Consider the following 18,454-nt stretch of genomic DNA (forward strand, 5'->3'; position numbering starts at 1 on the left):
AACACACACACACACACACACACACACACACACACACACACACACACACACACACACACACGTTATGTATATATGTACACTACACACAAACGTATGTGTACTCTTAATTTTTATTCCAATAGTGCATAAGTATGAGCACCCACTTATTTGACACTTTGTACAGTCAGTGTAGAAAGAAAAAAAATGAAAGAAATTGCGAAATTTACGATCAGCATTCACTTTCACTTACATCAATTTCTTGGATAATGTCTTTTATTTTGCTTCCTCCGTCTTTCATTTTGATCACTTTTACCCTCTCTTCCAGCATCAGAGCGCTTCTTGTCTTAGCTGCTTGACATCCAAAGGTCCGTTTTGTAGCCATTTTAGCAATGCAACGTTCATGCTGCGTCTAAATCTAATAACAAATACTTCCTGGACTACGGCGCATGTGTAAACCAGTGTGGTGGTTGCTGTTGCTGTTTCCGAATGAAGCAGTAGAGGTCGCTGTTGGATTAGACTTCGTTGTAGTGAATCTCTTCGCGAGGCAAGAGCAGAAAAAAAGATTTCGTATAATGCAACAGGGGTTTTTTTTCGTTGTATGGGGGCAGGAGAGTGGGAATGGTGTTAATGCATGAAGATTTTTTCACATTAGGGGGTATTTTCGCCCATGTAGGTTTCGTTGTAAAGTTTCACTGTACTGGCTCGCCGTTCAAGGCGTCCATATATCAAATCACTCAATGTGAAGGTGGGAGTCACCAAGGCTTGGTGAATTCTGCTTCACACTAAGAGAAAGACCCGACCTGGACGTCTCAACCCAAATTATCTGGCAAACCCGATGAAAAGACATGAAATGTGGCATGGGACTTTTAGAAATTTCCCTCAATGGAATTCAAAGGTTTTGAAGAAGTGTGGGATTCCTGACAAAGTTTGAATATATGGTTGAGTTCTGTGATTGCTGAGAGACTGGTAGCTGGAAGGGGTAAAATGAATGTGTGGATGGGTGAAAATTGAGTGCTAAGTTGAGGGCATGATCCAAGGTTCTGGTGAATGCTTATTTTTTAATTGAGAAATGAACAAAATAGAGTTGGAGAAGGAGGTTGCGTATACGTGAGGGGGGAGGGAGTCCTGGGGCTGGGTGATAGGATAAGTATGGCAAAAAGTGACTTGGGGTTTCCATTATTGGCAGTGATTATACTGCAATAGGGGTGGATTTTAGTGCTGGCAACGGAGTCCTTATAACGTAAAATATGGTTTGTCTAAATTTCTTTGTGGATAGTCCAGTGTTTCTGGAAAGGCATTCAAATTGACGAGCTTTGGCATTCATGAGACGGAGATCGAGGGTGATCCAAGGGGCAGGAAGGGAGAAAGAAAGAAGTTTGTTTTTAAGCGGAGTGGGGGTCTTGAGAATGTTATGAAGTGTTGGAATGAGCGACCAGGTCTACCATGGCTGGAAAAACTGTCGAAAACTGACAGTATCGGTGGTGATGTTTTCTAAACAAAAAGATGATAGACTCACAGGAATCCATGACTTATTGTCTTGTTTGAATAATAACGGGTTGATTTATTGTACTGGATCTTCTGCCATTTGATGGAAGATTATTTCATGGCTCTGCCTGTCACTATACATCGCTGGGATAGACAGATGACCAAAGATATATTTGTAAGTAATGAATAAATATTTTCTGACAAATTAAGGGAAACAGGATAATTTCCCTTTGCACAGAACGGTGCCCTATCGCTCATCTTGGCTACAGTGAAAGAACAGACCATTAAATATGGAACAAATATGGTTCATTAAATATGTGCCCATCATTAAATAAAGAAACTCATTGCAGAAGGTGTCCAGAAGTGGAGGTTACCCTAATTCAGGGGTGTCAAATTCATTTTTGTCGTGGGCCACATTGTCGTTACGGTTTCCCTTGGAGGGCCGTTATGACTGTGAATTTTGTAAAACCAAATGTTGAACAACCTCCAAATATTACATACACAGCGAACAACAAATTGATGGATGACTTGTTTTGAAATCAGAAGTCAAGAATAATGGCTTGTTCAAATATTGTTGTTTTGGACTAGATATGACAATTTGAAATTTAGATTCAGACTCCAGCAAGCATCATGGAAGTTGACATGCATGATTTGCTTTCACGAGCCACATAAAATGGTGTGGCAGGCCAGATCTGGACCCTGGGCCTAGACTTCGACACCTGTGCCCTAATTCAAACCAGTGGGGGTGTGAGTCAGTGCAGGCCAAGTAAACTGTATGCAACGGTTCTCATTTGTATTATTTATTTATTACCGTTGAGTTTCAGCATTTGTGCATGTATGTTGATTGGTGTGCTCTGCAAATGTAAACACATCACGCATCTGATACGTGTCACTTGAAATGTATATTACATTAGTATCAGAGAATCAGAAGCAGGTATTCAATCGCAATTGAGCACTTGGAGCAACAGATGCGATGCCAAAATAAGGACATGTAATCCTCCAAGCAAGCATTTTACACACGTTCCAGAAGAAAGAAAGAAAGAAAGAAATGAATGACTCGCATGCATGACCAACCTTGGTCAGAGTCGGATTTGTCAGAGGACACGGCAGAGCCAGTGCTGTCCATGCGGATTCTCTCCACACCGAGCTGCTCCAGACGCCTTCTCAGATGCCTCTGCTCTCTCTGTAATTGTTCTAAGGTGTGCTGGGCTCTTCTGTCACTCTCCTCCAACCTCTGCATAGTGAACAAGAGGAAATAAGAAAATATCAACGCTCCTGGATTTACTCATCAGAGCTATACTGAACCAAACTGGACTGTACCACTTGGTGGAAATATACCTCTAGTCTTTCCTTTCCATGAACTTGATGTAATGATGCCGCGTTATGATCTAAACCACTTGAAGAGCAATGTTTAGATGAGCAAAATATGACCACACGCACCTTAATGTGATCTTTGGCCTTCATCAGGAGGCTCAAGGTAGTGTGCCTGTTGGTGTCTGGACCCAAAGGAACCAGAGATTTCAGTCGCTCTAAACACAGTCGTAGATGTGCCCGTCTAAAGGCAGAAGGGGGAAAAACAAAAGGCAGAGTTACACAGGATCTGATTTTTGCATGTCAAGGAACTGGCAGAAAATAGTTTTTCACTTCATAGTTCCGATGTTTTAGGCTATACTGTATTTGTAAAATAGGTCATTACCCATACAGTTCTGGCGGAAAGCAGAAAGCAAGCTCAATAATTCACCAAGGCAAAGATTGGACCCTTACTTTGTTCTCCAAAAACATACAGCAAATAAACTGCAAAATTATGCCGACTAGAGCTTTTCAAAGGGTTTAAATGACTGTTAACATTTCAAACCCAACAATAACAAACTATCAGAAATAGAATATATACAGAAGCCAGTTGATTAATCTGCCCATTCGTCCTATGACATCTTTTTCAAACAATTCCATCAATCTCTGCTTCCTGTATTGCTCTCAACTCTCAGTTCTGCCAGTTGCTAAGGTCTGGTGGGTGTTTGAGACTGACTGACCCCGCCGTTATGCAACACACACCTCCGTCTGCAGCTTCACAAACAGTGTGTGCGTGCCAGTGTGCATGTGTGAGCCTGAGTGGGTGGGAGTGTGTACGTCAGAGTTCTTCAAATAGTTTACTTGACAGTGGAGATGTTTGTTTCTGCACCTCAAGCCTGGACGAGCTGTTCATACAACGGCAATAGGCAATTTGAGTGTCGTTAAAGTTAGATTTGGTGCAATTGCACAATCAGAGCACAGTCTGGTCATGGCTTAACTGGTTAGACACGATAAACTAAGATTAACTGAGCACATACAAAGTAGTTAAGTGACAAGTATGTAAGTAAGAAGGCAGTACTCTATGAATGAAACCGGCAGTCTGTTTCACATCTGACTTCCAAAGTGCAAAGGTCAATACATAACACAAATGTTAGCCTGCCTTGTGACATAACATAGTGTTGCCGACACTTTGTCCAAGTTACTGAAAAAAAGACGATAGGGGAGTGGATGGTTTAGTGGCAGGTTATTCTGGTTCAAGTGCCAAAAGGGCACGGTGTCAATAGGTGACGATACAAATAGACCATAGGTGTCAAACTCAGGTCCTGGAGGGCCGCTGTCCTGCATGTTTTCCAAGTTTCCCTGTTGCAACACACCTGATTCAAATGATCAGATCATCAGCAAGCTCTGCGGAAGCCTGACATCGAACCTGTTCATTTGAATCAGGTGTGTTGCAACAGGGAGACTTGGAAAACATGCAGGACAGCGGCCCTCCAGGACCTGAGTTTGACATCTATGAAATAGACAGACGAAAGCTATTGAATTGTGATGTAGCATCTCTGTGAAAACAGAACTGTTCCTTGCTACCCAAATGTGTCTTTTATTAGCCCCAGACTGACTACACACGACAACTAGGTCAGAACGCCAGTAAATAAATCATCCTTCTGTCTTCGCTTTCAACCTCTGACATCTCGCAGTAACTATCATGAATACTTGGGAGCAACTCGCATCTCACATGTAACAACAACAACAAAAAGTGGTTGTGGTCGGAGTTGGTGGTTCAACTATTTAGACATAATGCACCCACGCATGCAGGGCCGTATGTTACTACTACTATTACTAATACTAACTAATAATCCATCCATTTTCTACCATTTATGTGGGGTCGGGTCGAAAGTTTCTCCAGCACGTCTTGGGTCGTCCCTGGGAGGCGTCCAGGAAGCATCGTAATCAGATGCCCGAGCCACCTCATCTGGCTCCTCTCGACATGGAGAAAAAGCGGCTCGACCTCAACAATAGAGGAGGAGAGCATGTTCCACTTGGACTCAATGTCCCCTGCCTCCCCCGGGACGTGGGAAAAGCTCTGCCGTAGGTGGGCATTGAAACTCATTCTGACAGGGGATTCTGCCAGACGCTCCCAACAAACACTCACAATACATTTGCGTCTGCCAGGTTGGAACAACTTCCCCCACCATTGGAACCAACTCACCACCAGGTGGTGATCAATTGACAGCTCCGCCCCTCTCTTTTCCCGAGTGTCCCAAACAAGAGGCTGTAAATCTGATGACACGACCACAAAGTCAATCATTGAACTGCAGCCAAGGGTGTCCTGGTGCCAATTCCACATATGAACACCCTTATTTTTGAACAAGGTCTTCACTATGCACAATCTGTGATGAGCACAGAAGTCCAACAACATAACGCCACTCGAGTTCTGATGGGGAAGGCATGCCTCCCAATCACGCCCTTCCAGGTATCACTGTCATTGCCCATGCAAGTATTCAAGTCCCCCAGCAGAACGAGGGACTCTGCAGAGGGAGCGCTCTCCAGCACACCCTCCGAGGACTCCAAAAAGCAAAAAGGGTGGGTACTCTTAACTGCTGTTTGGTGCATAGGCACAAACAACAGTCAGGACGAGGCTACCCTCTCATCCACCAGTGTGAACCCCAATGTACAGGCACTGAGCTGGGGGCCAATGAGTCTGCCCACACCTGCTCTGCGCCACTCACAGTGGGCAACTCCAGAGTGGAAGAGACTCCAACCTCCCTCGAGAGAACTAGTACCAGAGCCCAGGCCGTGTGTGGAGGCAAGTCTTACTATGTCAAGTGGGAACTTCTCTGCCTCACACACCAGCTTGGGCTCCTTCCCTGCAAGAGAGGTGATATTCCATTTCCCTAGAGCGAGCTTCTGCAGCTGGGGATCGGACCGCCAAGATCCCCGCCTTTGGCTGCCGCCCAGTTCACTTTGCACCCGGCCCCTTTGGCCCCTCCCACAGGCGGTGAGCCCATGGGAATGGGGACCCACTTTGCCTCTTCGGGCTGAGCCCAGCCGGGCCCAGTGGGTGTAGGCCCGGCCCCCAAGCGCTTGCTAGTGAGCCCCGCCTCGAGGCCTGGCTCCAGAGAGGGGCCGCGGTGTCCCGCGTCTGGGCAAGGGAAAACGCCACCCAATGTTTTCATTCATCATCAGAGTCGATTACTTTATTTTAGATGACTAATTAATAAAATTTAACATACTGTATGAACTTTTTTTTTCATTTTAAAAACCAACAAAATGCCGAATCATCAGAGGAATTTGATGTCAGCTAAGACTACCTTTAAAGAAAGTTCAGCGTATATGAAAATGATGTGAATTTTCATGACTGCATTTATGACCAGTTACTCTGAATTGAATTTGGGGGCTCTGGATTCCTTGTCCAGTAATAAGAATACGGAGAGAGAAATCGCTAATCACTGATTGACAGTGGATGGTTTCTGCACAACTTTGAAGAGATTGCATTGGACAGATATGGGTGAAGAAATTGGATGTTCTTGTGTGTTGAGGAAGAGCACATTGATGATGTTCATTTTAGGATTACCCGAGGCAATTGAAATTGATTTTTTTCTTGACATACCTGTTCTTCTCCATTTCATTGTGAGTAGACCTGTGGAGAGAAAGGAAAACGTGAGCAGCCAAACATAAGCGGGTACCCCTCTTTGTGTGGAATTACTGCAGTCTAACGGCATGCTGTGGAGGTGTGAGAAAAAGAGCGAGTGAGAAAAGGCTGCGTGGGAGGTTGTGGCAGTCAGAGTGGGCTGGTGTGAGTTTCAAGGAAAATGCACAAAAGGAATTTTCTAAAGTCTGCAGTTCATTCTGTGGAGGAAATGCAGACTTTTTATAGACCGTACGGGAACATGTGAGGAGGTGGGCAAATGCTACACAGTAAATGTAAACAGAAACATCAAGCTAGATGATGCCGCTTTGTGTTTCCTGATCAGCCACTCTGCGTGCAACACGGAGTGCGGGGGCGGGTAGTAGGAATAAACGAGTAACAAGATGGAATTCTGGCCTTTTGGGCGGGTTACAAAATTAAGCATATTCAAATCAGTGGATGTGTATCGTGGGTCAGTCAATATTATTGGTGAGAATTTGCTTGACCAATGCAAAAAGGGAGTGTGGTGGTATCTCAGGGAAGAAGGCATTCTCAATGCACGCAACGAGCTCGAGCAGACCCCCTAATCCTTTGACCCAATGTCCAAAATTAGCCTCTGTTCCCTTATCTCAGGGGAGTAACTTGCACTGGCACATTGTCACCTTGAATATGTACCTTAGTCTGAGGGAGGTCTTTCCTCCTGCCACCTGAGATCAAGTGAAGGACCTTTGAAGTGTAACTGATTGTTCATTGCATGCATGCATGCTGCACTCGGGGTATCATCTTTAGGTGCGCTCACTGCACTGCCCCCTCGGAAACTGAATATGAATTCCGACGAGTGCAGACAGCCGCTTGTGACATAACAGTGCTGGCAGGAGTGTCAAACCACTCATTCAGACGTCATTTGAGTTACTGACCCATCTCCCGTTCCAGGAACTCTGTTCTAGCGTTTCTTTGCAAATGGCCGAATACACTTTCGAGACTGACGTTTTATCCAGGAGGGCAATTGTCTGCCTCTTCCAAAATTTACCTCAGTGAATAACTTACCTGTAAAGTCCAACTCGAATTGCGCACAAATTCAAACTGGCAGTCAAGTCATACACACACACACACACACACACACACACACACACACACACACACACACACACACACACACACACACACACACACACAAAATTGTTGGTACCTACCCCTAGTCATTGAAAGAAAGACAAATAATGTGATCACTGAAACAACTTAAAACTGACAAAATTAATAAATTATTATTGAAAATCAACCAATTAAAAAAAATTAATCAGATTTTGCTTTCAAATTGTGGGTCAAGAAAATCTATTCTCCCATAATTTTCCATACCGCTTATTCTCCCTCGCGATGGGGCAATCCGGTCATATGACTTGACTCGAGTTGTTATTTTTAGGAGTTGTGACTTACTTGCCAAAAACTTGGGAATGACTTGACTTGAGACCTGGTATCTAAGCGACTCGATTTGGCTTAGACATGAACTACATAACTTGACAAGTCATCTTGTTTATAATTTGAAATGTGCATTTGAAAACTGTTTGCTTTTTAAGGTGGAAAGCAAGAAAAAGAAAAAAATGAGGGTTTTTTTTGTTTCATTCATGCCAACCTGGCAACCCAATCGGTATCACTAGTTGGTTTCAAGTGGCGACTTAAACACCACCAGCAGTGATGGGAGCAACTCAGAGGATCATTCATTTAAAATACAACGACAGTGTCAACTTCATTCGTCATTTCACAACCCACAAAGGCAGGTAAGCTAACATCACAGTTTAGCTAGTGATATGAACACTGGTTTGGATCAATAAAAAAAATATGTGACTGTAACTGTAGCTAAGTAACGTAACCATGGGTGGGATGTTTTGCGAATACTGGCTGAACCATCCTTTTGACTGTTGTGTTTCGGTTTGCATAGTCATGCAAAGCACCCCACCCCGCCCTCTATTTAATAACGTAGTGAAGTAATGCGCACTTCAAGAGTTCCTCTGCACAGATACTGCACACCGACTCCTACCACTAAATGCAAAAGAAGAGAAGCAGCGTGTTGCTAGTAATCAATCATGGAGAGAAAAAAGGTGTGGAGACATTTTATTAATTCAAGGGTGTTTTGATAAAACCGATTACCCTCACTAGGATTATTCTAGTAAAGAACATTCGATTCTTACACTCAGTATCAATCAAGTTCATTACTTTTATGCCATAGCAAATGAACAACATGGCCAAGAAGTCATTGTTTATCACACCATTGACAGTCATAATTTCATCCATCCATCCATTTTCTAATCCGCTTATCCTCACGAGGGTAGCGCGCATGCTGGAGCCTATCCTAGCTAACTTAGGGCAGTAGGCGGGGTACACCCTGAACTGGTCGCCAGCCAATCGTAGGGAAAACACAGACGAACAATCATTCACACTCACAGTAACAGCTCGGGACAATTTAAGTGATCAATTAACCTACCATGCATGTAATTGGAATGTGGGAGGAAACCGGAGAACCCAGGGAAAACCCACGCAGACACGGGGAGAACATGCAAACTCCACGCAGGGAGGCCACAGCTGGAATCGGACCCTGCACCTCTCCAGTGTGAAACGGATGTGCTAACAAGACGACGACCGTGCTGCCCGAGATGTAAATGCTCATTTAATTTGTAGAGGTCATTTTAGAGGTACTGTACTTATAATCAGTGCTATGATTTGATTTACAACTTGCTTGAACCAAGTAATGACTTGACTTTGCTTGAAATTCGGTGGCGACACAACTTGACAGATTTTTTTTTTTTTACCCCACAGTATCTTGGGACTTGCGTGACACGTGAAGGTTACGACTTAAGACTTACTTGTGTCTGGCAAATGTGTGACGTACTCCCTCCCACCTCTAACAATGCAAAATCATATAACTAGACTTCCATCCTCTATTCTCATAGTTGGGATGTGAAGCATGAACTATTCAGTGAGATTTTATACTGTCTGAAGGAAGGAAATATACAAAATTACACTGGTCAACAAATTCTTAGTAAATGACACACAATGTAAGCCGAGAACACATACCCTACATTTTGTGTTGATGAAACAGAATGTTTACGAATAGACCGAACATCGTCATTTTTTATGATAACTAAATACCATTTGTCTCGTATAACGAGGCTTTTGAGTGTTTACTGTTTAATTCTGCGTGTTTGTGTGAGGGGAAGAGAGCTGCTGACCACACCTTTCCCCACCTACATTTCTCCTTTTCACTACACAGACAGGAATAAACACCATTATTATTTTGACAATTAGAACATGAGCAGGTCAGGTATAAAAGAATAACGCATCTGTTCTTTAAACTGAGATTTTTCATGATTCTGCTCGTTTGAATTCTGACCAAACAAGGCAACAGTGAATCCCATCTTGAGACTGCCACACAATACAATGAATATTCTTCACACTAAAAACCGATGAATGGTTCATGAGGTATATTTTAAAAATGCATATTTTACACAAGCGAACCAAAAAAAATTGTGAGGACTTAAGTCACGATACACAAGGAAAAACTTGTGCAGCATATCTCGCTCTGTTATTTACTGTTGTTGTTGTTATTATGATTGTTATCCAAGACGTGTTTTGCTCAACACAGTTGAAGATTTAGTTGAGGCACAACCATGCTTTGCTCAAAATTGTGAGACGAGGCTGTTACGATTCTTATTTTATGTGCACTTGACAGCCTATGAATGCACATGTGCCTTCGTACTTTTTTTTCTTTGCTATTGGTGGTTTTTTTTTTGTTTTTGTTTAAAGAAAAAAATTGCATCACATTGAAATGGCCTGCTGGCTAAAATAATTCAAGATAAGATGAAGAACTTCGCAGGGTGGCTAACTAGCACGCAAAGGACTCCATATACTGCTCCACAAAGATGCAATTTGCATATTGCGATGCAGTTACATAGAGTACAGAGTGTACTGTATGTACATGAGGGGGTGGGGGAGGAATATCTCCCTCCATGTATGTATTAAAGGAGCAGATGCTCTCCCTGTCAAGAGTGGGAACCTAGCAGGGAGGACACAGGGAGTTGGGGGAGGTGAGGGGAAAGGTTAACAGACATAGAAAGCGAGAGTGAGGAAAGAAAAAAAAAAGCCATGACGAGGAAGGGGAAAGGCATTACAACTGACACATGCACATATACACTCCCATCCCCCACCACTCTCACATCTACTCCACAGAAAAACAACATGCAATGGATGAGCCTTTATTCACACTGAGAAATTCTTTATCATCCGAAATGATGTCTACACAAAACCATAGAGAGGCTTCCGCGCAAGAAGGACCAACAGAATCTACATAGCCTGACTGCTGTGTTCAAAGCAAACTTGAGAAAAACGAAGTATGCAACCATGGCTTAAATCCACTATAGGCTGAGTACTCGTTTACCTTAGATGTGCACTTTATAATTTTATATTGCTCTGTTTTGAGTCCATAAAAAGAGCTGTTAAAGGAGCTGTTGTGTGACAAAATATTTTTTTCACTGTTGTTGATGGACAGTAATATTGTGTGAGAGATTATGTGTGAATAACTGCTCCAAGTGAAAAATGTTCACGTAAAATTGAAAATCGAAATTGTTGTTTCAGTAAATATTTGCATTTTGCACATAGAAAAGTGATCCATTATTCCATGTTGATGAGAGCATTAAAGCGGGAAAAAATTATGACGTTGCGTTTTTAATCAGATTAAATAATTTAATCTTTTGACAGCTCTAATATATATATATATATATATATAATACACACACACACACACACACACACACACACACACACACACACACACGTATAACTGAATTGACTACTGCAATACAGACCACACAATGACTGAACTGTACATTGTGTTCGAGCAGTCTGAGGTGATCGAGGGACTGCTCGTCACTGAAATGTCTCCCGCAGTCACCTTGACTGACCCACTTTGCCTGAACAAGTGGTCAGTGGCCCTCAGCCAGACACTTGTTTGCAGCTGCCACTGCGTGATTCCATCAAGCACAATAAAGAGACAAGACGTAGCTCTTCACCAACGAAGTAGTCACATCCCATGGATGTAAAAAGTCTACACACCCCTTTTCAAAAGTTTTTGTGGTGTTGAAAAAAAAAATAGGCCAAGACAAGTCAAAAAATGTTTTCACCATTAATGTGCCCTCAACCTGTAAAAATAAACAACAGAAAAAATGTGGTTGCACAAGTGTGCACACCCTCCTATCACTGGGGATGTGGCTAGGTCAGAATTAACAAATCACATTTAAATTGTTAAATGAGAGTCAGCCTACACATTCCAGCCCACAAATGGTTTAGATCTCGTAGGCTTTTCCTGATTTTAGGGTGGGAGGGCTTCTCAAGAAGCTTATAGGTTTGACTGCTTTTGATAATGTTCTCATCGGGTTTCACTCTGAGGCTTGAGCCAAACATCTTTTGGAAATACAACCAAAATTTCAACTTTGGTTTCATCAATCACCACCAAAGAACACCCTATTTAAAGTATTGCATGGTAGTGGGAGCACCATGCTTTGGAGCTGTTTATGATCTCAGTTTAGGCTTAGCCAGAATCCATTTAACTGGTGGCGGGTGTGTACTGACTCCCATTTAAAATGAGTTTGAATGTGAATTGATTAATTCTAACCACAGCCACATCCCAGTTATAAAAAAGGTGTGTACAGTTGTGTAATCACATTATCTCATTTTGTTATTTTTACTTTCTCCTGTCAAATGATTGAAAAGTAAATCCATCGAGCTGTAGAGGAAGTTAAACAGGCGTGTGCAGACGTTTTATATTCACTATACATGCATCCGGCCACACCACTGGACAAAATTTGTTGCATTGTTCTGTATTAATTAAGGCCAGAATCTATGGCCTTGAAATAACATCCCTTATTCCCTGTCTGGCCTTGCCCCCGTATTTGAGGATAGACCATGCATGTTGCCAGTCTCATTTTTACAATACATCTTTATTGGTGTAGCACTTTCACAACAGCTGTAACAAAGCGCTTTCCAGGACATATAAAATATCAATATTACAACAGAACACATTTTTAGTCAAATATTTCCACAGCATCTTAGGTATCTCTGCGAGTTTGCTGCACGGACACATCACCTATTGCTTTTTGTGAAGTGTTGGTGTGGTCAATGTATAAAGTAATGATTAGTGGTTTGTCAACTTCCTTGACACACGGTAAAGTCGAATAATCGGTTCAATCCCTCATGTGGATAAATGGCTCCTTTTGCAACAAATAAACGGGCATAATGTCTTCGAAAACGCTCAGCATGATCGACTCAAGGATTGCTTTCCGATGGGCTCCTTCTTATATCTAAAAGAATACGAAATCATTCGGCTCAACCTGTTAGTGGCCCCTCGATCAATTCCTCAATACACATGCACCCACGCATGCGCACGCACTCGCGCGCGGACACACACACACACTTATTTTTCCAGAGCCACCCCTGTATTTTTTGTGGAAGATGCATATTGGAACTTTATAAGGGTTTTTTTGTTTGTTTGTTGTTTGTTTTTTAGGGTTTACCTCCCAAAAATATATTTTTTTCTTTCCTAATGTATTTCAATGATCGTCAACTATAACTGGACTTTACCTACAGACTTACCTGGGTTAGAGCCCAAGGACCGACGGTATTCAGATTTTAAAAAAGGAAAAAAAAAAAGTTTTAATCCCAATTTGTTATTTTCTTTTCAATCACTAACATTTTTGGCAGGAGTTGACCAACTCACAGGCGAGTCTGTGCGGCGCCGTGGCTGTATTTATAGCGTTGTAAAAGTCTTAATAATTTCATTATTCTGCCACTTGTTGAACTTTTGAGTGACTGAGTCACTTCGCCACTGCAAAAGTTGACAAAGAAGTGATAGCTTCATGCCAAAGGGGCTATGGGAGAGCATTAAATTGCACATTATTCTGCCGTTTGTTTATCAGTCAACCATGTCATTGTGGCATCCGCAGAGCAATCACACACCCGTACGATATACTCCGGACATCACGTGACTGATCGCCGTGTGCATTTGTTTACGCAGCCAAGCTGACAGGACTGGAGTGGCAGCAGCTGATCAGTCAATATTCTGTCCAAGTGAATTCACATCTCCCTTTCATGAAGGGGACATGATGAGATACATGATGTGCAAGCTGGATAGTTTGGACATCACAGATCCTATCAAGCGCCATGGGGGATTTTTCAAGTATTATGACAGAAGATGGGGAGAACTACAACAACTGATGAGTCTTCGCAATCATACAAAGCTCAGAGGGTTAAAAGTTTTTGTTATGGGTGCACTTTGTGCGGTTTTAATCTTTGAGACAAGCAAAGTGGCAGGATCAACCAGGTTGCCTCGGAGCCAGGGCTGGACTGGCTGGCGGGCGAGTGGTTGTGTCGGCGGCAAGCCAGACATCCTCTCACGCCTGAGGCCCCTGCCACGGTAGCTGCTACCAGAGCAGGTGAGCAGAGACCGGCTGGGGTTGGTCGGCCTCGCTCAGAAGGGCGTGAGCAATGCGGCGCTCGCCGGGATGCCTGCCACAGGCTCGCCGGGCATCCCGCCTTTGTCACCACGGGCAGATGAGGAGGTGATGCCGATGCGGGGCGCCACAGCCTTGCTGTAGAACGGGTGCACTGGATTGCACTCACAGCATCCCCGGTGCTGGAAAGCAACCCGCTGGCCGGAGGAGCCGTCACCCTGAACACTGGTGCTACGGCTTAATTGTTTTTTTCTTTTGGCAGCCTTTAGAATGCTCACGCATTCTTTTGCCCCCTTGTGTTGGGACCCTGGTTCAAAAAACAACTGTGTACGTTGTCAAAGTGTGGCATTTCCTCAAATCAGCGACAAGTTTTCAAGCCTGCCAAAATTGCCTTTTTTGCATTTGGTGGAGGGATGCGTGATGCCAATGTCCGAAGCGCTCTTGTTTTTGTACATTTATTACTTTTTAAATACTATTTTGATCTGAGCTAGTATTGTAGGTGCAAGACTGCACTATGTGTCCTAATTTAGTTAAGTGTCATTTATTCTTTTGTTCTTTTGATGGCGGCGTGGGCACCCGCAGCGGCTCCTCTTGTTGTCTGTTGTCTGTTTAAGAGGTAGGATATTTCATCTGTGCTGTAGCACATTTGACAATAAAGTTGTACTTGACTTGACTTATACATCATTACAATATCATTAAAATATATAGAAGTGATTGAAAAAATGCATATTGAATTATTAAAAGTATAGTGTGTGAACCTTTTGATTTGATTTCATTTGTTAAAATTGATGAAAAGCATAAATATGTGTGCTGATCTTTTTGTTAGTATTGAAAAATGAGTTGAGCATCTTGGTTAGGCATGGGGAGGCGTTTTATATTTGATGGTTAACACCAGGGCTTCTGAGTAGGTAAAGGCAGTGCTGGCCGTGAATAGCAGGGGTCAACTGTATTGTTTTGAGTTGTAATATTGCCATTCACCACTCGATGACAGACATCACTTCATTGCACCTGCATGCAGGACAAACATAGTCCTTGTACTTAATGATTTTTTTTTTTTTTTTTTGCTTTTCAACAGTTTTGTGCTGTCTTTGAAAGGTATTTTTTATACACCCTAGCCCTTTGCATGATGCAGTATGTGGTTATGTTTTGACTGTCCAAACCCCCTCTGCTGTTGAAGGCTGAATATTTTATGCATGCATTAAGAATGAAATACATAAGTGAGATGAACATTAGCTATAAAACATGCATGTATTTTGTAATACATAACTACGTTGTCCTATATGCCCCCCTCCTTATAGACCTGATGAAAATTTGCCCCCCCCATCAGTTATGTTGCCCGACCCTGTTCGAGGCTGTCATCCTAACTACTACAACAACCAAGATGCTTCTGTTCGAATGTAATTGTTGTAAATTTACAGAGAGCTGTCAAAATATGGCCACTATGACATCACAAGTGGTAACTGAAAAATACTGGGGAGTGAGATGCACTGTACAGGGGGAGGTTATGATGGGATGCTTGTTGCAGAGTTAAAAAAAATCTGAGGTGATTCGTTTTTACCTGCTACTTAGGTTTTTCTTGCTTTTGCTTTTCCTTTTCAAACTTTCCCTCTCTCGACTGCTGATGAAGGGTGGCATGGAAGCATAGCCATGCTCAGCTTCTGCAAGCACATAAACAATGCAGCCATTGGGTCAAACGGTGTTGAATAGCCAAATGAAGAAATAGGAAGAGCACAGTTTCTTTGTTATCCTTTTAGCATTCATTTGACGTATTTGAAACTTAGGTAAAACACAATTAAACATTACAAGCCCCATCTTCGTTACACTGTATTTTCTCCCCTCAGCCTGGACAATGATGTCATCTTGAACTGGAATAAACCCCACTAGCAAACCACAACAGCAGGAAAGGAGGGGCTATAATAAAAAAAAAAGTCTTTGGTCACATCGCATTGAATTTTTCAATAAAGAAATAATAGTAATACATGCGTAGAATGCAATCCAATAGGGACTTTTCCCATTTGCCTTCAGTTTACAGTAATCGTATAAACATGCATGAAATTGATAAGAACATTTTGAGGGTGCGCGATACATACTGCAATTATTTGCAAAATACACAAAGCGATTAAATGCACGAGCGCTTTATGTCAAAACACGTCGCTGTTTCAACATAATAGAAGCACAAACAAGCCACATAAAGGGGGAGGGGTGTCGCTGGATATTCCCAAAGCATAAAATCCATAACAAACAAGAATAAAATTATACTTTACCTCGTTCCCTGCGATCAAGATACTCGGCTGCTTCGATCAGCATTTGCACCATTCCGATAGCCGTCATGTTCAATAATAATAATAATCACTGATATTAAAACAATCCGATGGGTGATCCGTGGCTGTACACAACCTGCTCTTCGTCCACACACCAGCTTTCTCAAACTGCTCTGCCAGCGGTTATTTTAAGGCAAGTGTTTTTCTCTCCGACGAAGTATCTACGGGTTTGAGAAAACTTTAAATGTGCTACAAGACAAAGCAAGGCAGTTGCTATCTCCCCTGATGCTGTTCCGAAAATGTCAGCTGATGTGGTTCAGGTAGAGACTAGCTTTTAGCCGCTCTGGCTAACACTTTCAACAGCAATGGATGCTTAATGACTCTCATTCAAGACAATTGTTAACAACATGTAAACCAAGTCACAGACAGATTCAAGTTTCGGCTGGCGCTGAAAAACAAGTCAAACAATGTTCTGTCAGGAAACCGAGATCGGGCAAGGATTGAGTCAGTCAGACAAATATTGTCGAAATGAGCGATGAAAGTTAATCACGAGTTCCACTCTTTGAGCCACTCTGTCCCTGGTCCAAAACAACAAAATATTGGCCTCGTTGAGTGCGTTTGCAGGGAACAAAAACGAACCAGGTCTTTCTCAAAGTTCGCTCGCCGATGTCATCCAACCTTATCACTAGATATGTTGATAGCTAGTTGTTGTGCTAGTTCGTCACTTCAGTGATCACGCACAGCACGCTATGCTAAATTTGCCACTAATATCGGACACCGCAACCCTATCTACCTTCTGAATACTGTTTTACAGTGGCTTTTGTGTATACAGGATTTGGATGAGAGTCAATTGTTGTATTCCATCGAATAGATTCGCGTAGATGTGGTTGGTTATTGGCAAGAGTAACAATATACTTCTATTGAGCATTGGATCTGTCAATCATTATAATGGTCTGACGTCAGACGAACCTGAAGTCAGGGATCAGCCATTTTGGTTCACGTTACCGGCCAAAATAGCTCCTGCGAGGAGCCACAATGGAGGCTGTTCATCTGAATACCTTTGTCCACACCGATTGGTTGAATTGTGATAAACCCGCCAATCATTGGCCACGTGTTGAAGTCGTGACGCCCCATTCTGAAAGCTAACACACCTCCTTCACGTGCTGTATTGCGGTGTAGGACTCTGATTGGATCGAGCAGTGTTGCTTGTCGTCTGTTGTGGTCCGAGATTTGTTACATGTACATGTATGCCTTATTTTGATTTGTTCCTGCGTCAGCGCAGGCGCATATCAGGGATCTCGGGGTCAGGACAGATAAAAATGACCTGAAATATCGTGCAGTGTCCCCAGCATCCAGCATTTAACCGTAGTGTCCTGAAACTAGACTATGATTGGAAGAAAAATAAATACATTTTTAAAAAAGCTTAGCTAAATTTATCAACATGGTGTTGAACGCTTTTAGGGGAAACAGAACAATATAGTGGTAATGTACACTTCTCAAAAATAAAGGGAGCACAAAAATCATACATCCTAGATATCAGTTAAGGATATGTTCTAGTTGAATATCTTTATTAATCACACAGCGAAAATGATCAATGTAAAATTACATTCTTATCTCTTAGGGATCTGGTTTGGGAATCCTACTAAAAACCGAGTGGAACCCACCAAGCTTCTCGTTCCGTCTCCCCCATGTTGGTTATTGCATTTTTGTTTATGTTCCTCTGGACGGATTGTAACTGGGAAGTAAATTCCTTGTGTGGTTTAAAAAAATGTTTTTGTTTTTTTTTTGCATACTTGGCAAATAAATCTGATTCTGAAACTCAGAATGCAGGCTGATCCAAATTCAGTAGAAATTCCTCAGGAAATGTCAAAATGAGGCTCAGTAGTGTGTGGCCTCCTTGTGCTTTGTATGATCTCCGACACCGCCTGGGCATGCTCCTGATGAGACGGCAAAATGTCTCCTGAGGGATCCTCTCCCAGGCCTGGATTAAAGCTTCAGTTATCTCCTGGACAGTCTTTGATGCAACATGGCATGGACATATGGAACATAACACGATGTCCCAGATTTGCTCAATTGGAATCAGGTCTGGGGAATGCTCAGGTCAGTCCATAGCATTAACCTTATCATCATGCAGAAACAGCCACGAGGACTGGCATTGTCATGCACCAACCTATGGTCTCACAATGGGTCTGAGATCTCCCCGAGGTACTTAACAGCAGTCAAGGTGCCTCTGGCTAGCACAGGGAGAGCTGAGGGACTTTCAAAAGAAACATCACCATAAACCATTACTGACCCACCACCAGACCGGGCATACTTGA

General features: G+C 42.7%; 1 protein-coding gene across 1 annotated transcript in view; it reads right to left on the minus strand.

The window, feature by feature from the left end:
- The window catches only part of mxd1 (MAX dimerization protein 1), a 20,621-nt gene extending 3,592 nt beyond the window's left edge, over positions 1 to 17,029 (minus strand). The window contains exons 1-5 of the mRNA XM_019885303.1: positions 16,140 to 17,029; positions 15,434 to 15,533; positions 6,362 to 6,391; positions 2,905 to 3,019; positions 2,539 to 2,698 (exon numbers count right to left, since the gene is read on the minus strand). Coding sequence (XP_019740862.1) covers positions 2,539 to 2,698; positions 2,905 to 3,019; positions 6,362 to 6,391; positions 15,434 to 15,533; positions 16,140 to 16,206 — 472 coding nt within the window. The 5' untranslated portion in view covers positions 16,207 to 17,029. The remainder of the gene's footprint in view (positions 1 to 2,538; positions 2,699 to 2,904; positions 3,020 to 6,361; positions 6,392 to 15,433; positions 15,534 to 16,139) is intronic.
- Positions 17,030 to 18,454: the final 1,425 nt, after the last annotated feature.

Source organism: Hippocampus comes, unplaced genomic scaffold, assembly GCF_001891065.2.
Source record: "Hippocampus comes isolate QL1 unplaced genomic scaffold, H_comes_QL1_v1.1 scaffold45, whole genome shotgun sequence".
NCBI classification, from domain to species: Eukaryota; Metazoa; Chordata; class Actinopteri; order Syngnathiformes; family Syngnathidae; genus Hippocampus; species Hippocampus comes.